Source organism: Schistocerca cancellata, chromosome 7, assembly GCF_023864275.1.
Source record: "Schistocerca cancellata isolate TAMUIC-IGC-003103 chromosome 7, iqSchCanc2.1, whole genome shotgun sequence".
Taxonomy (NCBI): domain Eukaryota; kingdom Metazoa; phylum Arthropoda; class Insecta; order Orthoptera; family Acrididae; genus Schistocerca; species Schistocerca cancellata.
This window is the reverse complement of record NC_064632.1, coordinates 225,407,251-225,433,835: the sequence shown is the minus strand read 5'-3', so window position 1 is coordinate 225,433,835 and position 26,585 is coordinate 225,407,251. Positions and strand designations below refer to the sequence as shown.

Here is a 26,585-nt window from a genome sequence, read left to right as displayed (position 1 = left end):
GCAATGGTCACATTGCCAGACAGCCCTCGATGTGGCTGGGTGGCGTCATTGGGAGAGCCTCTTACTGAAGTGGGTAGTATGGGGCTGATGCTTTCAAGCTCGAAAAATCTGTCCATTCTTCTACGGCTGACTACGCAGTTAGTAACGGATCATTAAATGCTGCTGCTTGTGACCCTGTGCCCTTCTCTTTTTCCTGGCTACACACTGGGAACTGGGCCAAGCTCGCCGGCTTGGGGTGAACCTCTTTCTCCGCTGCAAGGTCTGTACTAGGATGGATGGGGACACATTCCCTGCTGCAAAGCCATCATTTTTTGTGGAAAATGTGGAAGACTATTTTGTCGAAGTGTAGTCTCTCAGTAAGATGCGGCCAGGTTCCCAGTTGATCAAAGCTACTACTGCTGCCCAATCCACAGCCCTTCATGCTTGTGATCATCTTGGCAACGTCCTGGTGTCCTTATACATCACCAGTCATTGAATATGGTTCAAAGAGTCATTTTTCATGAGGACCTCAGCCTTCAAATTGATGAACTCCAGGCCGATCTGGAACGATAGGGCATATCCCATCATATCCCATCCCCTTGAGCTGCTTCGGTGCTTGTGTTTTGGGCACATGTCTTCCTGATGTGTGGTGGACCCTCTATGTAGTGACTGTTTACACCACTCCATGGGGGAAGCCCCTTTCTTTCACCGCCCATGTGTATAAATTGTCATGACCGTCACTCTCCACACTCACCAGGTCACCCAACGTACAAGAAAGAAGATACAAGACTATAAGTCCCTGGAACATCTATCGTACACTGAGGCTCATCAGAAGTATGATTGAACCCACTCTGTGGTGATGAATTCTACTTTTCCATCTGTTATGTCTTTTCCCTCTCCTCCCTCTTCCTTACCCAAGTCCTGTCCTCCTCTTCTCCCCCTCCCCTCTCCCCAGTCTTGTCCTCCTCCCCTCTCCCCATCCCCTTCAGTTCCCACGTTCTCCCCTCCAGGTGCCACTCGCCATCCCCGGTCAAAGAAATGTCCACCTTCTTCGACACATATCAGTGACGGCGACCCCTCCCCTCAACGTCTCTCAGACTACAGGCCTGGTACCACAAATCAGCCACAGGACACACAGACTGAGTGTCCCAAGGTCGCCTGCCCTCTTTTTGCTCCACATCTCGCAGAAGCCTACTCTCCCTATGTGCCCTGCCCTCCTCAACGTATGAAAGAGAAGAGAAGGAACATAAGTCCCAGGACAAGCCCTCCTTCCCCCTCCAGTACCCCCAGAAGCCATCTTCCCCCTTGCAACATGAGTCAGATATCTTACTTATTTATGTCATATTGTCCCTTTGATGATGGATGATGATCCGCCACCTACCCACGTTGTCCGTGACCCCTCCAGAGGCGAATTTGTGGCTCTATATCAGATACCCTTCAGCTCCATCGTGGGCCGACTCTTCGGAGGCTACCACCTTGTCTAATAAACTCTGCACAATCAAGGAGACTCGCACCACATGGCGTTTTTCTCGCTGTCTCTCCTGGCGGGACTCCACCGTCCACTGCCGTCTTAATATTGGAGTACTAAGTTGACCCATAGTTGTTACTCCGTAATGAGCCTTTCCCCCCCTCCCTCCCCTTTCGTAGTTCCAATGCAATGGTGATCCATATTTTGCTGGAGTACCCGTGCCTTTTGGCCCTTCGCACCAAATATGCCCTCCCACCTCCCTTATCTTGGGTGTTAGCGAACGACCCTCATATGGTTACACCTATACTCAGGTTTCTTCGTTAAAGTGGTTTGTCTTCTCAGGGTGAAGTTCTTGAATTTTCCTTTGATTTTTGAGTCCTTCAGTTAGCATAGGCGTTGATGATAGAGGCCTCGACCGTTCATCGACAGCGGCCAGGTTCCCTCATCCTTTTCCCTTCATTCTGTCTGGTCTGTCGTGCAATTTTGTTTCCCCTTTTCGTTTTTTTTCTTCCCATGTTGTTGTCCCCGTTGTATCGTGATGATGGCCTCGTGTGGATTTTGGGACAGGTCAGTGGCGATGCTTGTGCCGCAACGCTAGTAGCGTTTCTGGGGCTACCCTGCTATCCCACCCACCTCGACTCATGTTCTTTTCTCTTTCTGCTGCCCGGACGTCGCTTTCCCCTCTTTATTTGCCTGCTATCCCATCATCTTGACTGGTCTGTACTGTATGTGTTGTTCCTCCCTTAATTTCTGCCATCTTAGATCATGGAACCGATGACCTCGCTGTTTGTTTCCCCCCCCCACCCACGCACCCAACTAACCAGAATTCTGTTCAAAATCTCAACACCACAGGCTATTTTTGTAATTGTGTTAATTTCAGCGCAGGAGGTTCGTTCTATTTGTAGTTGCTTAAAGTTTTGTGGCATGATATTCTTAACATATTCGCTTGTTTCTTTAACTGAACCATGTTTTTCCTGCTACGTTTGGAAAACTATTGCCACTTGTGAATTACTAGGCACAACGTTATCATCAAGTTTATTACGGACTCTTGTTCACAGTGGATGTCCTGTCTCCTGTTTGGCAGTGTCTGTATAGTTTGTCATATTATCTGCATTATTTATTTCTGTCAGGATATTCATACTTCCAGACATTTTAATGGCTTTCGTTAAAATAATACCGTATTTTTTTAGCATGAGTAATTTTTTAGGAAACTAGATTACAAATATTGACACATTTACTGTGGAAGTCATTGAAATTGACGTTAACGTCACTTTCTACATATACATCATCCCATACCATCCCTTTTAGCTTACCCTTAAAACATTCCAAACGACATTTCTGAGATTTTCTTCTTCTGGCTCGTTGCTCATCGTATTTAAGTCAGAATCTGCCATTTCTGATTCTGCCTGGAGGTCACAAATCTTTCTCCCTGTTCAATGATTTTCTTATCTTGACTGCATGATCTAAAACTTCATGGAAGAACCTCATCGACACTCTTTCGGGCTCCTAACTGCATTCTCCCCAGTGAAACACAAACCCACAGTCCTGACATGTTTCTGCCACGTCAGTTAACCGACGGCAACATCAGTGGTTGTCACACATGACGTTACTCTTAAAGCAAAATAAAAAGCTCAACAACACTCTCAATGTAATAAAGTAATAATCAGTACAAAGTTAACTGTCGGTGAGTTGAGCAGGTAACTTCCAGGCGTCAGGCAGACGTAGAACAACACGTTCGAAGTTCGCTGAACGTAGGTAGTACCGAACACGAAGTGAACGAAAACTCTAAAGACACGATATTTTATAACTACGCTCATTAACCGACACTTTCAGGGAAATTATTTAATACACTGTAATGGACACAAGACAGATGGACTGTGTGGCTGGTCCCGGCGGAGGTTCGAGTTCTCACTTTGTGTGTGTGTGTGTGTGTGTGTGTGTGTGTGTGTGTGTGTGTTTGTCCTTATGATAATTTAGGTTAAGTAGTGTGTAAGCTTAGGGACTGATGACCTTAGCACTTAAGTCCCATAAGATCTCACACACATTTGAACCCAAGACAAAACAACACCGATTTTCACTTAACGTATGTTTTATATCACGCAAAACACGAAACAAATGAAAACTCTAAAAAGGACATATTTGTAACAGTACTAAATACACACAATCTGGAAACTATGGGGATCACTGCACTGTATTCAAAATAACACTAACGCTACGCCGTTAGTATTACTTACATTTCAGACAAAAAGGAAGGGCATAAACGGGGAAAATATCATTAAAGCAGAATAGGGGACTCTACATTTGCTGTCGTAATACATAGGCACACCGTTGCTTACTTATGAGTATGCGAGGTCGATCTGTTGAATGTAAATATGCGAGATACGTGCGTCAGCAAGATAAATGGAAGAGTATCAGCTTCGAAGTGGCTTCCTGTACCTGTTGAAATTTACTTAACAAATTGTCTAATATTCTCATCTCTGACTGCCGGCCGTTGTGGCCGAATGGTTCTAGGCGCTTCAGTCCCGAATAGCGCTGCTGCGGTCGCAGGTTCGAATCCTGCCTCGGTCGTGGATGTGTGTGATGTCCTTAGGTTAGTTAGGTTTAAGTAGTTCTAAGTCTAGGGGACTGATTACCTCATCTCTGACGCCTTCCATTGTGAATGAAAACAGGAAAACAGAACTAGCACTAACTGTTGCGGTAATGTTAAGTTTTATTGAAGATCGCTCCTGCTGTTCGTGTTTGATTAGCAATGAAGTAGATAGAGGATGGCAGCTTTTACTCTTCGATATAGTCTTATTTCGGTCTGTTGCGCCATAGTTAGTTAGCTTGATGTATTTGTTTGGTTGCTGTTTAATTGGTTGAGAGTCCGTCCCGTCAAAGGCAGCCACACGAACGTGTAAGTGCGGAACTAAAAAAACAGATTCACTGATGATGCAACAACAGTCGGTCGAAATGGAAAAAATAAAACTTGTGTTTTACTGAAGAGAGAATCCTGAATGTTTCGTAAAGAACTAATATTTTTTTATGCTTTAATTGCTGTACTTTTCGTTGGCATGGCACTCAACAATATTCCATAATAGTTGGTAGTCTGCCTCGTGAATGCTCAGCATGAATGTACAGCATTAGGTTTACGCGTATGCAGTGCTGCTGTACCTTTTCTATTTTCAGGTGTGTTCTCGTTGTTTAACTTGATGTCGAGGACGAACACAAAATGGCAGTATAGTTCTTTAGAGAAACCACCCAACGTTCATTTGTAGTGGTCACAAAAACGAGGTCCTACCTAAATCAGAATGTCTGTATTGGGATTTGGATTCCGCCGCATTGTTACACCTCTGACTTACCTCCTTGTGTAAGATGATATCTGGGACTCTTCATTATATTTTACAGAATCTTGTAGCAATTGAGACGGTTCATATCAACTTCAAACACAGCTTTGTGTTGGCGATTAGGTCTGACATCATTGTCAACTAGTTTCGCACTCTTTTAATAGGCGATGATTCATTCGGCTCTTGGCACGAAGGCAGAGCCGTGCCTCCCAAGAAAGGGGGAGGGATGAGTCATTGGTTACAACACGGCGTGACTGTTTCCTGCCGAAGGCACTGGCTGGTGGCTGCAGTTTAGGGAGTGGAGAGAGTTCTGCTTAACGTGCTCCGAACTTCACACGTCACAAAAACCGTGTCGTTGTCGTCCAAGACTCGAAATATCTTCGTGACCCTAGCTTTCCTGTTGGGGCGTTTGCAATGTAGCAGCACTGTACAAGTTTTGAACAGTAACTATTTTGAAATTTGTAGGTAAGTTGAAACAGTACATACGTTTTTAAAAAAATTCGTAATATTTTGTATACTGGTATGTGTATAATACACATCAGTGCTGTTGCGCCTAACAGTAGGTTTAGAACTTCATTCCCCAAAGGAAAATTATATTTGTAGATACTTTGCAGCTGTTGCTGCTTTATTTCACTAACGTATCACTTCGTGTTGAGAAAGTTGATTCTCCCGTTCCACACTCTGTTAAATAGTGAAGAAATAGTTCCCGTTCAACAAGTGATTTCATCGTTACTAAGAACGTTTCGCGATGTTTCTGTTTCGAAACACTGTATTAATAAAGGATAAAACGCTATCTGTGGTGCTCTTGTTTTCAGAACATGTTTCGGTCAAATTCGTGAGATGACATGATGGCAGTTATTATTTTGAGGTTTTGCAATTATGTTTCGAGAATCGGGAGCACCTAACTGAGTTCCTTACTAGCACTGGACTGCTTTGAGGGTACCTAGCTTACAGTACGCTTTGAGAAGCAATGATCGTAAACCGCACAGGAAATTATAAAAATTCGTTGCGGCCAACACAGGCCGAGTATGGACCTTACCTTGTTACATTATATGATGAATTGAACATACGCATCATAAGCGGCATCCGTAAAGAATGAAATGACTGTTGTGTCGTATTAACAGCAAGCTGGAGGTTACTCTTATCTCAGCTGTGTCATGCAACAGAAATTACGTACGCACTGTTTCTGGTACAGTAGTTGTAATATAAGATAAAGTTTACATTGGCTTTATTAGCAATTCGTCTGTACGCCTATGCACGCTGTCATCTACCCTCACTAGTCTCAACAGAAGACTTACAGAGAAGAGTCCCCTCTGTTCGACTCATTTACTGAGGATGTTAGATTGCATCCAGTCTTAATCTTAATGATAAAGAGTGCACTTAATATCACTTACCAGACAATACAAACCCGTCTATCTTTACTACCGAAAAGCGAGATCTAATCGATTGCAAAATGTGATCTAAAAGTTGACGTATTTTCACAACTATTATGTGGCTGACATAATTATCCATGCTTATTTATGTCAACCTTTATCGAAGTATTTTTCATACGGGGAAGTTCTGCATAGTAGCCGCTTCAGTTTAACTTTGTATAGCATAATCAAGTAAAACTTGTGTTGCCAGACTCCATTGTTTTTACTTGTTTACTGGTTCTAAGACATCTGGCGCTTCCCTTGAACGAAGAAAGACTAGCACCTGTTTTTGTTAATCATATTCCTGTAGAGGCGCCGTCGTTAGGGTTCCTGCCGCTTTCTTTTGTCTGAGAAGCGCTGTGTTGGTCACTTTCAGGTAAACGTCGAAGCATATACGAGCGGGCATAGAATCTTACTTCTAAGTGAGTAATGCACTTCAACGTACGTACATCTAAGATCACTGCCAGCATAATTAATCGAATTAGGTACAGTTGTGCCACATTCAGCTATGATAGTAGGTAGAAACGCAGAGTGACGATAGTGTACTATGCAGCAGCACATTGCCTTGAGAATACAGAGTACTTTTCCGGCTCAATATTATGTAAAAATCAACACCTTTTTCTTTCAGGCACTGTTTATAATGTATATGTTTCACAGATTTTTTGTTATCAGATAATCCAGCACACTTTCTAAACAAACTAAAGTATTTAGAATATTTTTGAACCTGCTTAGGGTTATTAAAAAAATACTAAGAAATTGATGAATTTGTTTTTCCAAAATGCTTCCTCAAATTGAGGTACTATTTAATCCAATGTTACTCATTTGAGGCAGACCAAATTTTTACCAAATATGCATGACATGATGGCTGAGGTACTAGACCTATTTAATTCTATCAATTATGTATATTACAAGGATGAAAAAATATCACAGCTTATATTTTAATTTTTATAATTTTTTTCCTAATAAAATGTTATTTTTCTATAATTTACTTGATTCTGCAATAAAGCTTAGGTCTACTACATAAGTATGGACTATTGCGAGTTACAGAAAAATGTTAGAGCAATGCTTTATAAACTTTTGGAAGTATTTGTACCTGAATACTGGAAATACATCTTGCTGGAAATTGTGAATGAAGATGGGAGTCCAATTAAACTGCGCCTCAGAACATTCCTGAAGCATAGTCTTCATCCTGCAGCATTTCATCATCTTCAAACTTCCTCTTTTCCATCCTTTTAGCTTTTCTTGGTTCTTTGGTAACTTAAAGAGCGAATCTTTCAGCTTCATGCACCCGTTGTCTGTCACACGCAAGCAATTGATCTTCCATATTAGAGCCACATTTTATGCCTAAATTTCTCAGGACTTCCAACCTTCCTATCACTGTATCTAGTACACAAACTTTTAATGTATTTAGACCTACAAAACAGGGTCATTCAGTTCTCTAAAAATTGATTTTATTTCATTCATATCCGACTCAGGAGGAAAATGTTTATGACGGTATGTTTGACCACTTTCTTTTCCTTTTTGGTAACCATGCCAAGAATCTGCTCCTTTAGGACAAATTCCATGAACAGGGTGGTCATATGTGGACAACTTGGGAAAGCAGGTGGCCCATACAGCTTTTCTCATTGCTGTAACACCATTCAGAGGTGCATTTCGTCTAATGGCCAGTCCATAATAACTCTGAAGGAGGTCTATTTCAGTTTCTATCAGTCTGCCTCGGCCAAGCAGAGATTTTCCATCAGATAGCAACTTTCCTTTCATTTCTCTTCGTAGCTTCCTCAATCCAGCATCCATCCTATTTTACACATGTCCACAACACTCCAGTTTTGTTACCAAGGTATCACCATAAACATTGAATACATTAATTTTATTGAAAGCTTGAGAGTCCCCATCGCCTAGGTACTTCGTATATCTAACATTAGAAACGGGCACAGATCTCTGAAATATTTTTAGAACTCCATCACACTCCATGCCTCCACTGTCACAATCATAATTCTTAGAACACTGTTGTTCGATATGTCCTTCAGTGTTACCATGGCAGGTGTGGCAGTACTTAGATAAGCACTCACCATCAACAACTTTACCATTCTCCAGAGAAGTAGCACTTACAACACCATTCAAGAAACGATGTCCTCGACGTTGCCATGGCCCATCAAGTGAAAAAGCAATGTCCCTGGGTCCACTAATATTTACAGTTTCTTCTACTGCACGTTTCATAGATGCTTCAGACACAACCGTCAAGGCACCTAAAAGTATTTTTATGTACTTGCTGAACCTACTGGGAGGGGGAGGAAGGTCCATCAAACCACAAAACGTTCAAGCAACCCCCTTTTTTTTTCCTTTTCCTATTGCACACATTGTATACACTAACTTCAAATTCACATCATATGAATTATGCACAATGTTCGTAGTCATTTTTGAGGTAGATTTATTGCTGTATCTACACAGAACAATTAATTTTGACGATAAACCCGTCCTGCTACTTTGTTGTTCAGTTATTTCGACAGCCCACACCATCATATTGTTTACATTTTGCCACTTCCTTTATCAAAGAAGATAAGATGTCCACATCAACAACACCAACAGATCCACTACAAACAGCGTCATTGTTAAAACAAAAATTTGAATCACCAGGAGGCTGCCATGTGGGAATTTCTTCCCTGAAGAACTGTTACGTAGGTTACTTTCAACAGTGTGGCTTGCTTTGTTTGTTGACTGGTTACGACGGAGTTTCCTTTTATTGAATTTCTTGATGGGTGGCATAGTTCGTATTTCTGGCACACCAAAAGATATGTGCTTCCACAAATATATGTAGCACTTGGGTAACATACATTCAGTAACACGTGAAGGCTTCGGCGAAACAATAGTAAGTTCTAGCAAAGATAATCATTTACAAACACAAGAAAACTGCAGTGTTACCAACATAAACAATGTATCATACGTATAATCGTAGGAAACAGAAAGTTCACAGTTCTTTTCGAAATAATACTGGTTTCTCTAACAGAAATGAAGGGGGCGTGGCGGCATACACGAATGTAACTTTAAAATCTGGGCGATACAGGTCATTTTTCATTGGAAACCCTATAATGTATATATCAATGAAATCAGGAGAGACTATAGAATTTAATAAAGTCATAACACATTTAGATTTTTCCACCATTTACAAGTACCCTGTATCCTTGACCCTGTTAAGGCTACGAATTTATCTGCAGAGAATCAGTATTAACAGTAAACTACAAACTAAATCCAAGTAGCGTCACGTAGTGGCAGTAAACAGTAATTGTATTTCTTCAGTGTAGCAGAACTATTTTGCAGCTTGTACCGACCTACCACAGGGACTGTGACGATGCGCGTCACGAAGAAGTATGACAGAGTAGACTCCTCAGTTTATTATTGAGCTATGTGGATCCGACGCAGAGCAACAGCAGACTCTGCGCCAAGGTTACCTTCTACTGTACAAGTGATAACACTCTTCAGTCGTGCTCAGCCGAGAGCGTGAACGGTTTATTAATATTGTAGTTCTATTAACGACTTCATGTAATTGTGTTGTCGCAACTTGATTGTGCACATCGATCATTCTCGTTAAGATTCCACAAATTTGAATCAAATAGACAGACGGACGCTTGAGAGTTTCATAAACCGGCCCTACAGATCTACAAGATGACTGTAGATTTCTGGATTTTTCCACGCTTGTGAAGGTCGGTTCTGGCAGGTTCTTCAAGGCCGTGTTTAGAATTTTACGGGCATCAAATGGAACGATGGTTATACGGCTATAAAATTCTCAGAACGGCGCAGCGTGCACTCCCAAGGATTTTTGATGTAGATGTACCAGAATTCTGAATACCGACGCCAAGAAGAGTCTTAAAACATGGCAAAGTTAACTGCAAGCAAAGTACAGATTTTCAGCGACCATAATGATGAAACTGTTTCCATAGTCTTAGTGGATTTTTGCTGGAATGGTTCAGTCATGCGACTGTTTTGTGTGTGTGTGTGTGTGTGTGTGTGTGTGTGTGTGTGTGTGTGTGTGTGTTGCTAAAAGAGCCAATTCTCATTGGTAAGTCCCACAGCGTCACTAACAAACGAGAAAAATGGACAGGAAAGTAAAGAAGAGAGGTTAGAGTAAAGTCTCATAACCGAGGTCGTCAGTGATGAACCACTTGTATAGTTACGGCGAGAATAGAGAAAGGAAACTGACCTAAACAGTTAACATTCCATCGACGCATTTGCCGGAAGATATCGGACGGAGAATAAAACCTCGCTTCCTCCGAATACGAGCTCCAGCAACTTCATAACTTAATCGTCATATTCGCTCTGGATCTTCGAAAATGCTCTAGGTCCTCAAAGTTTCTCACCAGGGAAGACTACTACTTGTCAGTTTTAACGCTGCTCATCGGAGTTTTAATTAGCCAGGGTTCGCGATGGTGGAAAATATAAAGAGCATCAAATCTTTAACTATTTTGAAGCGCCCCAGCGGAAAGACATTTGGAGCTGACAGGTGCTGCTTCCTGCAGTTTAAAGCGCATTTGCCAGGTCACAGACGACGGTAGCGTTGTTCATGGATCAGCACGTACACCTCAAGACGTTTTTTTGCTGCTCACCATGACAGCATTTGGATATCCACTGGAGCCTTTCGGATCAGCCCAGTTCAGATCCACCGCAACTTCGAGTGGCTTTTCAGGAATCGGCCACATCCGAGCAAACCGTTCTGGATACGTGTCACCGACAGTCTCACGAATATGGATACATCAGACATCAGATTTACAGCCGGGATGCAACAAATTGCCGCCTGGCGCCTTCAGAGGTCCAAAGTGATTTTCAGCTTGACGGAGTACAAGAAAACTCCAGATTGCGTTTTTAGACATCTGTTGTTCTGAATTTTAACTACATGCCATGGTCTTATCGTTGTATGCGCGGATTGCTCCCAGTAACAGAATGCACTCGGCTGTTTAGCTGTTTTCCCTGATAAGGTTTTACAAATATGACTTCTGGAACACTTAGCAAATTATGGAAGTAGTGACATTATGACGTCACTGGAGTGGATTCAAAGACGTCACAGTACAAAGTTCCCCGCTGACTTGTTCAGTGCTCCACAAGCGGTGCACCGTGTATATCCAGTAGACCAGTTTGTTTAGAGCATCTGTGACACTTCTGTGCATAAAACCGTCCAGATAGATTCTTAAAAAGTCTTATTAACACGTTTCGGTTGCTGCCTCTTCAGACATCAAAAAGCTTAGAACTTAACAAAAGGAGATTCTGTGTTAGTACTAAAATCAGTGTCTAATCGTGGCGTAATCCGTGACACCTTACGACGGATCCAACACTGAGGCGAGGAGATGGTCTTCTGCGGGGTACGTAGATATGTTGGTAGTCAGGGAAATGCCCCACGAAAAAGCGGCCAAAGAAGCGTGTAGCGTTAGTGGTGCGCGTCTATTGTGCCGTTCGCTTAGACACTTTCATCTCGTTGTCTGATGAGTCAGTGGGAAACAGAGTGGTTAAAAATGACGTTCAGTAAACTACGGTCGCTCAGATAGACCGTGCAGGCATGGAGGACTTCTGCCAACCACACCGATGGAAGTAACTGCTGCTGAGCAGACTGCGTGTAGGACATGGCGGCAAACACACGGTTTCCTCCTCCGGCAGGAGGTGTGTCAATTTCGGTTCAGCTAGTTTGAATAATTGTTTTTTATACACTGATACAAGGGCAACGCTCAGACTGTAAATATGCCAACAATCCCCGCTGACAGAGACATCGGTGTAAGACGTGTTTTGAAATACTGTGAACTTCCAGGCCTTATTTCTAAAGTGCTGAGAAGGAAAGTTCATCGTGCTCTGACACTTTTATTAATCGACTCATTGACCTATTTCAGTACACCATTTCGGGCCTCTTTCTAATTGATAGGTGGACTTCGATGAGTTATAAGCAACTCAATCTGTAGAGACCTGATTGCACTGACCCGACCCCCCCCCCTCCCCCCCTCGGCGTGCTGACACTTGTAAGGGCGCTGCAAATCGTGCTGTTGAACGTCCCGATAGCAATCTGGTGGAGGACACGTAACCGCGCTCAAATAACGCCAGGGAGAAGCAGTAGATTTACAGCAAGAGCACTACCACCTTTTCTAAATTCAGCTTCGTTCGCCAAACCCAGTGTAGTCAGTACGGAGCAGCACTATATTCTATCAAGTCTAAATCAAGGATTCTTCGATAAATAAACTGGAATTTCGCTACTGTTCAGTTCTGATATCTCTCTCTCTCTCTCTCTCTCTCTCTCTCTCTCTCTCTCTCTCTCTCTTCTCTTTCTCTCTCTCTCCTCTTTGTCGCCAAAGGTCTGCGTAGGGTAACTCCACAAAAGCTTACCTCACCACAGAGGTTTTTCTTCAAGTTCCATGGTTCAACTTTCTACTGTCAGAAAATCAACGAGCACTGGCATGAGAATTTTTTAAATGTATTGTGGTCTCACCAGATGTCAACAAAAATTCCGGTAATAAACTGCTTCAATGTAACCCCTTTTGGGTACTGCTAATTACGTTAGATGGAAATACAGCTGCGCACCTAAGAAAGCAAGCCGTCCTTAGCAAACAAAACTGCTCAACCATGATTACCTAATTAGTCCCTAATTCTAGATATTAAGTCTGATTGGCTAAAAATACTTGGAAATACATTAAAAAGAGGCAGCAGACATATTTGAGCTTGTTGTTTAAACAATTTTTCTGCAGCTTAACACTTCTATGGTTTTCAATTTTCTTTGGGCTACTTTCTGCTATGTTTCTGTAATCCTAAGAATCACAAGGCTGAGAACCAGTTGAGTCGAATACGTACTCCGCATGTAGGACGACTGAGAGTAGGTTTCTTCGCCGGATCGCTCTCACTTTCTGATGCCATATGAAGTCCGACCGTCAGCAATACTTGCGAGAAACCATAAACAAAGCAACAGTTATTACAGCAATAGACCCAATTGCTTGTCAAATAGACCGTTATACCTCAGAAACTGTTCGTATAATCCGTACAAGTTTCTTTCTGCTTTTCTGCTGTAAACAGTCGGCGAAAAATGAGTGAACAAGTACAGCGTCATCTTTCAGCTGCCGTATATCAGCTTTTGGTTGTAGTTTGCAGCTGCTTTCTGCAAAATGATGCTACAAATGACAGTTCATTTCGATAGTGTCCAGTATTCTCAGCGTGCAATCGTTTGTATAGAAGTTCCGTTTGCGAGTAAGCGAACCTGAACAAGACAGTCTTTTTCAGCAGCTTGCAAATTTTTTAAAAATTATATAGCGTACGTAAAGACGCAATGAGCCTAACAAGCGTTTGAGTAGTCTCCGAGGTCACTGGTCCAACCGTGACGTAGTAGAGCTGCAGTCAGCTGTTGGGCCAGTAGCGGAGAGTTTGCAGTAAAGCTGCGGGTGGCCGAGACGGTACCTGTCTCGGTCGCCATGTAAATTCATGAGAGGCTGCGGTCGCTGCCGGCCATTGTTCCCGCAGCTGCTCTCTTCCGAAACAGCGACCAGCACTAGCACCGCCTGCGACCCCAAACTCATGTTTATGTGCCACGCAACCTACGAAAAACCAACTTATATCGATTTTGCTGGCTTGGTCAAATTTCTGTTCCCCGGCCGTCCATTGTTTTACAAGAACGTTGATTGTAAATCAGCTGTGCTGTTCATCAGGGCTGCGCTTTTTTCCATTTTAGGTATGGATTTTACATCTCGCATAGTTCTAAGAACACCACTATATGCTGCTCGTTGGTGCCCTTATGATGGCTGCTTCCATAACCGAAGTAGCCGATGTTACGTGTCTCGTGAGGCACTGCATCGAATATTTATACTGCGTACTGGAAAGTGGAAAAAGTACTATTAAGTCACAATGCGGGCAAAAGTGTGAGTGGAATGATGGTGACAGACGGTCATTGAAGAGGATTGTGACGACAAATAAGAGGGTGACAGTTGTAAAATCACTGCATAACTGAATGTCGCACTCGCGAACTCTGTCAGCGCCAAAAGTACACCAAGGGAGCCCCGTAAGCAGGGAAATGCGCAGCGAGCTGGAATTCCAAAACCACACGTCAGTGATGCAAATGCCCGTAACAGGAAAACGTGATGCTGAAGCCATAAAACCTGACTTTGGAGCAACGGAAGAAAGTCACTTCATTGGACGAGTCTTGTTTCACTCTGTTTACAACTTACGTCCGAGTTTACTTTCCAAGAGTGAATCGTGGCGGGGAATCTGTGTGATTTGGGCAGCCATATCGTGATATTCCATGGACCCCATGGTTGCTCTCCAGTGTCACATTACTGCCGAGGGTTATGTGACCATTTTGGCCAACAGGTCCATCCGATGATACAGAGTTTGTTCACCAATGATAATGCTGTCTTCCAAGACGACAGGGCAGCTGTTAATGCGGCTTACATCATCCAGGGCTGGTTTTGTAAGCACGAGGATGACTTGTCACATCTCCTTCGCCACGAATCACCAGTTCTCGATATTATTTAGCCTTTGTGGTGTGCTTTGGAGAGAAGGGTGCGTGATCGCATTCCGCTTCCATCATCTTCATCTGAATTTGCCACTATTTTGTAGGAAGTGTGATAAAAGATTCCCTTGAAAACGATACAGAACCTGTATTTTTCCATTCGGAGACGACTGTAAGCTGTTTTGAATGTCAACGCTGTTTCTACACCATATTGGGTACGGTAGTACAGGGTTTTTCAAAATGAACATACCGGTTTTAAGGCGTTGTAGCATGTATTACGTTCAACTTATTTACAATAATACACCAAATGAAAGAGCAACTCACAATTTTGTTTGTATATCTGTGCGTAATGGGAAGAGTATGGAATGACAGAGTGACTGAAAAACGTGTTGAACGAGTGCGAGTCTTAACGCTTAGCCCCAAGAAATATCCCCGCGGAAAGTTTATGGGTCTTCCTTTTTCCGTTAATCAACTGTAACTGATGTTTATCTTGATGTGCTACAGCTATGGCCCGTGCCTCAATGCGAAGAAGCTGAGCAACACACCTTTATTTGGGAGCAAGATGGTTCACCGCCTTAGTTGCATAACTCAATACGCGACTGGTTAAGCGACGTTGTATCCGAGCGTTGGATTTGGCGCAAGGGCCCGGTTGACACAGCATTTTATGCATGACCTCCACGTTCACACACGATCTTAGGCGATCATGTGTATGTGCCTCCGATACCAGCTGGTCCTTCCGACTTTAGAAATAGTGTTATTGTAGCAGTTACTCCTGACACATTGATCAAGGTTTCAGAACAACTCTCCTATCGACTCGATGTGTGATCGGTGTTCACACTGAATAATTCTATGAAAAACTGTTTCTCTTTCATGTGGCGTTATATTCATTTTGAAGCACCCTGGATATTGTATTTTGGTGTTGACATTTTTTTCGTCCACCAGTTTCGTGTGAAGAAGGGCTTTGCCACAGACTGTGAGTGTAGTTTCAGATTTGGAGAGTAGCAGATAGTATCGCCAGACTTAAGCTTCAGTTAGCGAGTGAGTAATTGTTGGGTAGTTTAGTCGGTAATAGCGTTGGGGAGAAAAATGAGCTATGTATACTGAAGCGTGGATCTAGTAAATATTTATGAAGAGATCTGATTAGGCGGAGTGTTACGGCAGTTCCTAGCTGTGAACAAAAGAGTGAGATGGTAAACGAAATGTGAGGAGCATTCTGGCGAACGCCGTAGCCGATTTCACAAATGTAATACTCCTTCACCGGATTTTCACAGCAGTACACGCATGTCACCATGTATTATAGATCGTTTTGAGAAAGTAATTACTTTGATACGATAAACCATCTCAACGAAAAATTTCCATAGAAGCATGTCAAAGTGGATGGAGCAGTAGTTGATACACTGGTCTCATGTTCAAAAGGATCACGTTGCAATTAAAATTGTCCTGAATTTTTGTTAAAACTTTGCGGACTTTTTGAGGCTTGCTCATTCAGTCATTCGAAGGTAAGAATGTTGTTCAGTGCATTGTTTCCTGTCTCGTGACTCACCTCTTTTGTCAACCGAATTCTAATTAATTCGTCTGTGGATCAGTTAGGTTATAATTTTTAAATATGCGTTGTTTCTTAAACTAAATTTTTGTTTTTGCAACACGAGTATTATCATACTCACTTTCTGATATCGAAATTAAAGGTTTCATCATCCGTAACTCTAAAGTGACATATACATACACTGTGTGGTCAAAAGTATCCGGACACTTCGAAAAACATATGTTTTTCATATTAGGTGCATTGTGCTGCCACCTACTGCCAGATACTCCATATCAGCGACCTCAGTAGTCATTAGACATCGTGAGAGAGCAGGATGGGCGCTCCGCGGAATTCACGGACTTCGAACGTGGTCAGGTGATTGGGTGTCACTTGTGTAACACGTCTGTGCGCGAGATTTCCACACTCCTAAACATCCCTAGGTCCACTGTTCCTGATGTGATAGTGAAGTGGAAACGTAAAGGGACACGTACAGCACAAAAGCGTACAGACCAACCTCGTCTGTTGACTGACAGACACCGCCGACGGTTGAAGAGGGTCGTAATGTGTAATAGGAAGACATCTATCCAGACCATCACACAGGAGTTCCTAACTGCATCAGGATCCACTGCAAGTACTATGACAGTTAGGCGGGAGGTGAGAAAACTTGGATTTTATGGTCGAGCGGCTGCTCATAAACCACACATCACGCCGGTAAATGCCAAACGACGCCTCGTTTGGTGTAAGGAGCGATAACATTGGACGATTGAACAGTGTAAAAACGTTGTGTGGAGTGACGAATCACTGTACACAATGTGGCGATTCGATGGCAGGATGTGGGTATGGCGAATGCCCGGTGAACGTGATCTGCCAGCGTGTGTAGTGCCAGCAATAAAATTCGGAGGCGGTGGTGTTGTGGTGTGGTCGTGTTTTTCATGGAGGGGGCTTGCACCCGTTGTTGTTGTGCGTGGCACTATCACAGCAGAGGCCTACATTGATGTTTTAAGCACCTTCTTGGTTCCTACTGTTGAAGAGCAATTCGGGGATGGAGAGTGCATCTTACAACACGACCGAGCACCTGTTCATAATGCACGGCCTGTGGCGAAGTGATTACACGACAATAACATCCCTCTAATTGAGTGGCCTGCACAGAGTTCTGATCTGAATCCTGTAGGACACCTTTTGGATGTTCGGAACGCCGACCTCGTGCTAGGCCTCACCGACCGACATCGGTACCTCTCCTTAGTGCAGAACTCCGTGAAGAATTGGCTGCCATTCTCCAAGAAACCTTCCAGCTCCTGGCTGAACGTATGTCTGCGAGAGTGGAAACTGTCATCAAGGTTAAGGGTGGGCCAACACCATATTGAATTCCAGCATTACCGATGGAGGGCCCCACGAACTTATAAGTCATTTTCAGCCAGGTATCCAGATACTTTTGATCACATAGTGTTACGGCAGTGTTGCCACTACTGTTTATCCATAAATAGTAGTGGCAACACTACCGTAACATGAAGGGTGGGCGTTACATGGCACGCCCGCTGTCTTTTTCTGATCGCAGGTCAGGTCTGTTGAAGTAGCGCAGTGACGGGTGACGCCTGTATTTGAGTCAGTTACCGGTGTGTACTGTGCGAAAGTGCAGGAGGCCAATCCAAGCGACCTAACAACATGTTCAGGAAACGACGAACAACGTGCGTGAATTAAGACTGAAGATGCACATAGTTGGAGCGCACAACAATGTTTCGGTCTGGCACTGCGTCCCAGCATCTTTCATGACAAGTGCCACGCCACACGACGAACCCGTGGCAGAAGGTCCCCCTCGCGTGGAGGGTGGAAGATACTGGAGGTACAGTAATATCCACCATACTCATCCAATATGAGTCGGCGCTATTACGACTTGTTCGCCAAAATGAAGGAACCTCTTCATGGCATGTGCTACACCACAAGAGAAAACATCATCCGTGCCATAGGGCGGTGGTTGCGAGACATCGACAGAGATGAATGTGCTGACGGTGTAAGACTCCTTTTATCTCTATGGGAGCTGATAAGAGATGCGGGGCGATTACATTGAGGCCATGTAATACTGTAAACGTACGTCAGTAAAGTCCGGTATGAAATATAACCGTATACAGCGGAAACATTCAAATTACCAAAGGGACGATGGCATATTACATTGAAGAATGGGAGAGATACTAAATGCCGTGTGAAATTAGGTTAGATCACTACCATCACCACCACGTAGCAAATTACTTAGCAAGAAAATCATGCTGCTTTAGACTTTGTTGAAGTACTCAGTAGTTCGGAACACCGCAGTTGTCGCCCTCTGATAGAAACAACCTGTTACTTCAAGGTTCCCCAATATGCCACAGTGAATTTACACGTCGCTAGCCATCCGTGTACCTCTCCTCTGTTTGCTCCGTCTCCAGAAATGAGAGAGCTGCCTGTTTTCGTGGCCGTGCACTATCACTGGCCTTGGATCGCGGGGAACGTTCCACCACGGCCGGCGGGGCTATAACGCTATCTTGGTTCTCGTTTTTCGTCCGGAGCGTAGAGCGGTGGTCGTGCTGGTCAAAGTGGCGATCGGCGAGCGGAAATCATGCCGGGGTTAGGTGACACAGAATCCGTACAAACACAGTACAGTACGCGAAACCGAGCGTTCCACGGATAGTGTTACTGTTACATCATCTACATCCATATTGTGAAATTACTAAGAGATGCGTAGCGGAGGGTACTTCCCATTGTACCAGTTATTAGGGCTTTTACTCGTTGTGTTCATGTCCGGAAAGCGAGTAGAGTGACTGTGTAAACGCCTGTGTGCGCGCTGTAGTCTCGCTATTCTTACCGGAGCGATACGTAAGAAATGATTGTACATTCCTATGTTGATCAGTTGAAATTCGTTGTCGAAACTTCGTAAGCATACTTTCTCAATATAGTTTGCGTCTGAGTTAAAGCGTCGGCCAGTTCAGTTTCTTCAGCATCCCCCAGGTGCTCTCCTGTGCGTGAAGCACCATTCATTTGCCCTTCTCTGTGTACGTTCTATATCTCCCGTAAGTCCTCTTTGGTACAGGTCCCAAATAGTTAAGCAGTATTCTAGGATCGATCGCACCAGTGTTTCGTAAGCAAACTCGTGGATAGACTGATTGCATTTCTGTAGTATTCTACTAATGAGCTGAGGTTTGCCATCTCCTTCACCCACGACAGAGCCTGTGTGATCACTCCATTTCATACCCGTACAGATTGTTACACCCAGGTACTGAGATTCGGAATGTGACTCTTGTATGTCGTAGTCATAGTATACTTACTCTTTTTTTCTTTCCTGGACATTTAAACCAAGTTGCCAATCTTTCCACCGCTTGAGAACGTCATCAAGATCTGACTGAATATTTGTGCAGCGTTTTTCAGACTCTAAAACTTTCTTGTTAGCCGCGTAACCTGTGAGACGTCTGACGTAATTATTTTGTCTGCAAGATCACTAATATAAACATAAACCGCGAAGATACCAACACACTCCCCTGTGGCACACCCCAAATTATTTGTGCATTTGTGGACGACTCTTCATCCAAGACATGTTGCGCCATTTGTATCTAAATGTCTTCAATCCAGTCACAAATTTCACTTGATATCCCACCCGGCTGTCCTTTGACTAATAAGCATAGCTTTGGTAGTGATTCAGATGCTTCCGAAAGGCAAGAAATTACTTTCGTTAGTACGGTGTAAAAACGAGACGGCTGATTCAGCTGTGAGAGCCAATGTGGAGAAACTAATTTGAATTCACTTTCTGGGATTGTTTGGTACTGACGTCCATATTGGGCATATTTCAATTATATGAGCGTTTGGTTCGTTTACGGGCTTTAAACTTAAAAGATAAATTTTCGTAGTAGTAGTAGTAGTAGTAGTAGTAGTAGTCAATATAATTGTCTTCCAGTTTCAGGCAACGGGTTAGTGCGTTATGTGCAGTATTGTTAGGCTAGAAACTGTTGTAACAGTTATTCTACTTTCTATATGCTGAACTGCAAAAGTAGATTACAGATGGGAAATTCTCAGTCTATCACTTTTGATAAAATTCGGGAGGACGACGGTTTAAATCCGCGTCCGAACACACTGATCTAAGTTTTCCGTGATTTCCCTAAATCGCCCCCCAAGCAAGTAGTGGGATGATCTGTTTGAAAGGGGGTCACGGCCGATTTGCTTCCCCTTCTTTAGGTAATCTCAGCTTTGCTCCGCTCTAATGACCGCGCTGTCGATTTGACGTTTAACTCATATTTCCCTCCCTTCTTTTGCTGAAAATAAAATTAACATGTTTCAACTCCTCAAGTAGTAGAACTTGCGTGATTAGTGAAAAAATTATGCTTTGCCAGAGTGATTGAATTCTGGGTTAGATGCGAATACTGTAACTGGAATCTATTTGGATGGAACTTCGACATGTGAACCAGACTTCCAAATGATGTGTATCTATTGGCCTCAATCAAGCTATAAGCGAGCCTCTTTGACTAGTACAAAAGCAGTAAACATGAAACATAACAAAGGCATAACACTATTTGAAACGAGAACAGAGTAAGATACTTTAAAGAATCTTACATAAACAGTGAAGATTTACATTAATTTTACATTTTTTGGCTTTTGAGTAGCGACATAACGTTACGACTTAATTAAAAAATTATTTCTTAGAGAATGTGGAAGCTGAAGTTCTGGAAACGGTGTTACTAAGTTCTATGCACTAAAACATTCAGAAATGGGAGTGACTTCTTGTTTCGCAAGTTCTTTTATAATTCCTCTTCCTCTTTTCTGTACTTTTAGTGGTTATTCATTACATCATTATAGCGAAACCCCAAATGTTGAGGTGCAAGTTAAGTAGCTTTATACTTGATACAATAAAATGGGGATTTCACCTGTGCTAGTGTTTAGTTCACCTAAACACTATCACGTGCTGTCTGTTAAGTCAGTGTATTAACTCTTCTGCAATAGTTGTACGAGACTCAGTACTGTAGTTAAGTCTGCTTTATGCACGTATGAACTGCCCATCAGTTTGAAGCACGATCTCGCGTCAGTAGTAAATACTTTGAACCAACAGCTGCCAGACAGGTACATAGTGGTAAACAGCCCATGTTACACGAGACACGGTTTAATGTCTGACAAGCCAACGTATACCTGCGCGGCGGATACCCAATTACACGCCACAACGGAGGAAAAGAACCTAGTGCGAGGTCGGGTCGCGTGCGTGATCTCGCAGGTAGCGGTATCGGGGACAGGCCCTGCTGATTGATGAACGCAAGAGAGCAGGTGCGGCCCAGAGAAACTTGCCCGGGCACGCACTTAAACGGGTCCGCTTCCGCGATACCGCAGGCTGCGGCGCCGACTCACTGCGAAACCAGGTCGCTCTCCCGCGCTGCGCTGCGAGGGTGCGGGCGGAGCGCAGTTTGCGTCTGCCGCTGCCGTCCTGGCTTACGAGGTGTGAGTTTGGGGTTACCGCTTCCCTGTCTCTAAATAACAGCTGTCTTACCCTGCTGCAACATCGTAGGTGGAACCTACAGCAGGTGTTTCAGCCGTATGAAATTAAAGAATAAGACACGGGGGGAAAGCCACAAACACGCAACACGACAGCGGTAAATCAGTGGAATTTTACCGGATGCCTCTCCTAAGAGTCGTCAAACGTATTTACTCTGGTGTTTCGGCAGGTATTTGTAATTTACTTTTTGCAGTGTGTGGCTGCTCACCATGTCTATAATGCGAAGCCCAGCGTCTCTGGAAAACGTGCGTTTGTTTCCCGATACAAACAAAATGATTTTTAAAGCGAATTTTTGCATGCCCACTGCATAAGCGGTCCGAAATAAGTTACTGCGAAATTAATTTTTGTGATGTGTGTTGACAGGAACAGTAAAACATGAAAAACGTAACCCGCCGTATGTACCGCTCTGACCTGCGCTGTTTGCTACCACAATGCATCAGCGAAAACACATGCGCTGCTAGAATACTGGTTATTCTTTGTGTTTTATTGTCATTCTCGTTACATATAGCTAAACCGAATATTGGCTTATACTACAATGAGATGACGAAAGTCATGAAATACCTACTAATATCCTGTTGGCGGACCTCTTTTTGCACTGCGTAGTGCTACAGCTCGACGTGGCATGGACTCAACAAATCGTTGGAAGCCCGCTGCAGAAATACTGAGCCACGCTGGCTCTGTGGCTGTCCGTAATTCCAAAAGTGTTCCAGTGGAGTATGTTGTGCACAAACTGACCTCTCAGTTGTGTCTTAAAAGTTCAGTAGGAGTCATATCGGGCGATTTGGGCGGCCAAATCGTTTGCTCGAACTGTCCAGAATGTTCTTCTAACCAATCTCGACCGATCGTGGACCAGTAACTTGCCGCTTTGTCATCCACAACAATTTCATCGTTGTTTGGGAACATTAAGTCCATGAATGGCTGCAAGTGGTCTCCAAGCAGCCGAAAATAACTGTTTCCAGCCAGTGCTCTCGGTTCAGTTGGGCCACAGAATTCAGTCCATTCGGTGTAAAAACATAGCCTAGACAATTATGGAGCCGCCACCAGCTTGCATAACTCCATGTTGACAACTTGGGTCCATGGCTTCGTGGAGTCTGCGCCACACTCGAACCCACCATCAGCTCTTACCAACTGAAATCGGGACTCATGTGACCAGGCCACGATTTTCCAGTCATCTACGGTCCAACCGATGTATTCCCAGGAGAGGCGCTGCAGGCGATGTGTTGCTAGCAAAGGCTGTTGCCATAGCTCGTTAACGCCAAATTTCATAGCACTTTTGTAACCGATACGTTCGTCGTACGTCCCGCATTGACTTCTGCAGTTACACAATGTTGCTTGTCTGTTAGCACTGACAACACACGCCCTCGGTCGTTAAGTGAAGCCAGACGGCTATTGCGTCGCCCATGGTGAGAGGTAATGCCTTACCCTGTAATTTGGTATTTTGGACACACTCTTGACCCTGTTTATGTCGGAATATTGAATCCCCTAACGATTTTTGAAACTGACTGCCCCAAGCGTCTTGCTCCAACCACCATTTCACTCTAGGGGCTAGCGTTGCTGCCTCTGGATCACGGGGTCCCGGGTTCGATTCCCGGCCGGATGTACTGATCCCTAGATCACTACCAGCCGTGACCTGAAGCCATACCTGATGGCTTGCCACACTATGATGTCAGGAGAAACAGTGCTGTGCCTCTAGAAAATATTGGAAGAATAGGACCTCTCACCAGGTCGACGCCATACTCTCCAGCGATGGTCATCCGGTGTAGTTAAGAACCATGATTGATCGCTGAACGCAGTGCGACGTCGTTCATCAGCAGCTAACGCTTCCCAGTCACAGCGCCACACCAGACGCATGTGTTGCGTTAATGGCAGCCTGCGCATGGGATTGTATTGCTCGCTGCTGCTAGACTCCGACAAATAGTGTGGGATGACCCAAATTGCAGGAAGTCGATATTCCGATTTACAATGAGGTCCCATTCAAAACAAGTAAGGTACTGATAACGCTGTCTGACCAAAGTACACTGCATCTACGTGCTCTTCAGTAATCACATACAGGATGCGTCAAAAAAATGTATACACAGTTTGAAGCGTCGTTAAGTGAAGCCAGACGGCTATTGCGTCTATTTCTGGAAATAGATAGCTTAAAGTCCAATTGGAAAAATAAATGTACATTGCAAATGTGATTAATGTTCATACTGGTAGCCTTCAGCATCAATTTATTTCTGAGTACTAGTCACCACTGATTCCGTACATAGTAGCAAAGTGTCCAGTGAGATTTCTGCGCACGCCGCCTGAATCTCATCCCAAAGTGTGTCCAGGTTACGCGGTTTACGTTTGTACACCTCATCTTTTACTGTGCCCCATAAGAAGAAATCCAGAGGAGTGAGGTCTGTAGAGCGTGCAGGAAACTCGATTGGTCCCCTGCGTCCTATCCACTGGCCTGGCACATTCTGATCCAGGTATGCTCGTACGTCCCTATGATGTGCGGCGGGGCGCCATCTTGTAGGAAATAAAACTCATCATTACCGTTTAACGCACGAATGGCAGGGAATATGGAGTCAGCAGGCATTGTTAGGTACGTTTCCAGAAAAACCACACCACACGTTTACACCAGGCAAATTCACAGCCTTTTCAACTGTAATGTGAGGATTATCTTCAGCCCAGTACACACAATTGTCCCTATTGACAGCTCTATTGAGTTTGAATTGGGCTTCATCCGACCAAATTAAGGCTACCCATAAATCCCGGTTCATGTCTCACCATCTCCTGAACCCATTCACAAAATTCTAACCTTCGATCTGGATCGTCGTCACTTAGCCGTTGCACCAGCCTTGGAATGTACACACGATACTTGCCCTTCTTCAGAATGCGTAGTACACTGCTAGCACTTACATTACTGTCACGTGCCGCTTGCCTTGAAGATTTTTGAGGCGAACGCTGAAACAGTTCCAAGACCGCAGATGTGGAATCATCACTTGTAGCTGTACGAGGTCGCCCCGATCGACCATTATGTACATCACACACTGTTCCACGAATTTAGAATTTGTCTCTTAGACGTGTAATTGTTAACCTTGAAGGTGGTTCTGTACCGTACTCACTTCTCCACTGTGTTCGAACCGCAGCTACATTCTCAAACTTCTAGTACCACTTAATAACCTGCTTCCGAGCTTCAAAGCTCAAACGCACGTCCGCCATGTTGCAGTTACTTCCTTGCCACTGCTGCTACCTGTTGAAGAAACATAACATTACTTTCTCACAGATATTTAACCTTGTAGAACGGGAAATAAATTGCCTATGACAGTTCAAAGTGTGTATACATTTTTTGACGCACCCTGTATCATTTGACGCAATTACACCCTAACAAGAATGGTAACATCACTAATCACGAGCTACTCTAATATGTTTTGGTGGCCGTTGTAACTGTCACAGAAAATTGCAATATACTAACTGAACTAAAACTAAAAATATCAGCAGCCGCCTGAGCACCCAAGAAACGAAGATTGGGAGTGAGAGGAGAGATTTCTGTATTGCAAGAGACAGTGTTGTGGTAGATTTGTGATGTGAGACCGACGTTTCGTGTTGCAGGTTGTGGGCGTGAACCAGTACCTGGTGAAACCTCGGACGGCGGACATCAACGAGAATGTTCTGTCGGAGCAGCTGGTGCAGGAGACGAGGCTCACGGAGGAGCTCGTCAAGAGCGGCCAGCCGCTGGAGGCCGCCATCCAGGCGGTGAGTGCGCCGCGTTCTGTTCTGCGACTCAAACAACAAGCTGCAATAAAGTAATATTTTGTAAACAGTTTACACGAAAAATAACGATAAGATTATCTCTACATTAATTATGGATGTTTGCGTTTTACGTTTGCGCTGGTTCTTAGGTCAAGCTGGAAGTGACAACCGCATTGCATCTGTAGTAAAGTCTGTCAAATCTCGGTAGGTATAATAATTCTTGTAGTTACGAATCGTAAAAATGTTTGTCATATATTTTGATAGTTGAGTCTTGACAGTCTTTACTAAGATACTATATGTTTACAGAGAATATGTAGCATACTAGAGATGCTTGACATCATACTAAAGAAGTGTCAAAACTGAAATGTCAAAATGTCTCAAAACGTATTTTCACGTTGCGTAACTACAAGAACTATTATGCTTACCGAGATATGAGAGAAAGACTTTACTGTAGATGGAATACTGTCGTCGCTTCCAACTAAGGGTAAGTACCAGCGCAAATGTAAACGCCAAACAGCCATAATTTATGTGCTGACAATCTTACTGATATTTCGCAGGTCACCTGAGAATAGCAATAGGCCGAAACAGACCTGTCGTGTAAGATGTTAAAAAGACATATTACCTTATTGCAGCTCCTTTGGAGCATTCATTTCCATAATGTCTTATACCGACTTTTACTATGCTGCGGGTCCAACAGGATGTGAAACGTAGTTCATGTTCAGAGCTTTTCAATGTCATTTCTCGCATTCGGCCGTTGAAATGAACCAAAGGCAGAAACTGAAAATTTCTACCGGACGAGACTCCAACCCAGATCTGACGCATAACGCGAGCCGTAGCCCTAACCGCCTCTGCAATCTGAGTACAGATTCCTATCCTACCCAAATTCCCAGCCTGCTGCATGCTACTAGCGTATCGGCACCTGCCCGTGAACCCCTTTCTTGCCACTTCGGATTAGTGCGCGAGATGGGGCTTGGTGTAACGCTACGCTAATAGTGTGCAGCAGTCTGGGAGTTTGGGTAGGATGGGATGCGTGCTCGTGTGGCAGAGTTGTCCAAAAGAACAGATGCTGAGACATTCACATACAGGTGTATAGTTAATGTTCTTCCGACCCGTCAACACCTCAACTTCGTCTGAGAGTTCATACAATTCTATAATCGTTAATTTTGTGAACATTGGTAGGTTGAGGAAGAGTGT

At 43.8% G+C, this 26,585-nt stretch overlaps 1 protein-coding gene across 2 annotated transcripts in view; it reads left to right on the top strand.

Moving 5' to 3' along the window:
- LOC126091895 (RNA-binding protein fusilli-like) overlaps nucleotides 1-26,585 on the top strand; it is a 1,039,987-nt gene that overhangs the window by 755,077 nt on the left and 258,325 nt on the right. For both annotated transcript variants that reach the window (XM_049907191.1, XM_049907192.1), the window contains one exon: nucleotides 25,251-25,394. In XM_049907191.1, coding sequence (XP_049763148.1) covers nucleotides 25,251-25,394 — 144 coding nt within the window. The remainder of the gene's footprint in view (nucleotides 1-25,250; nucleotides 25,395-26,585) is intronic.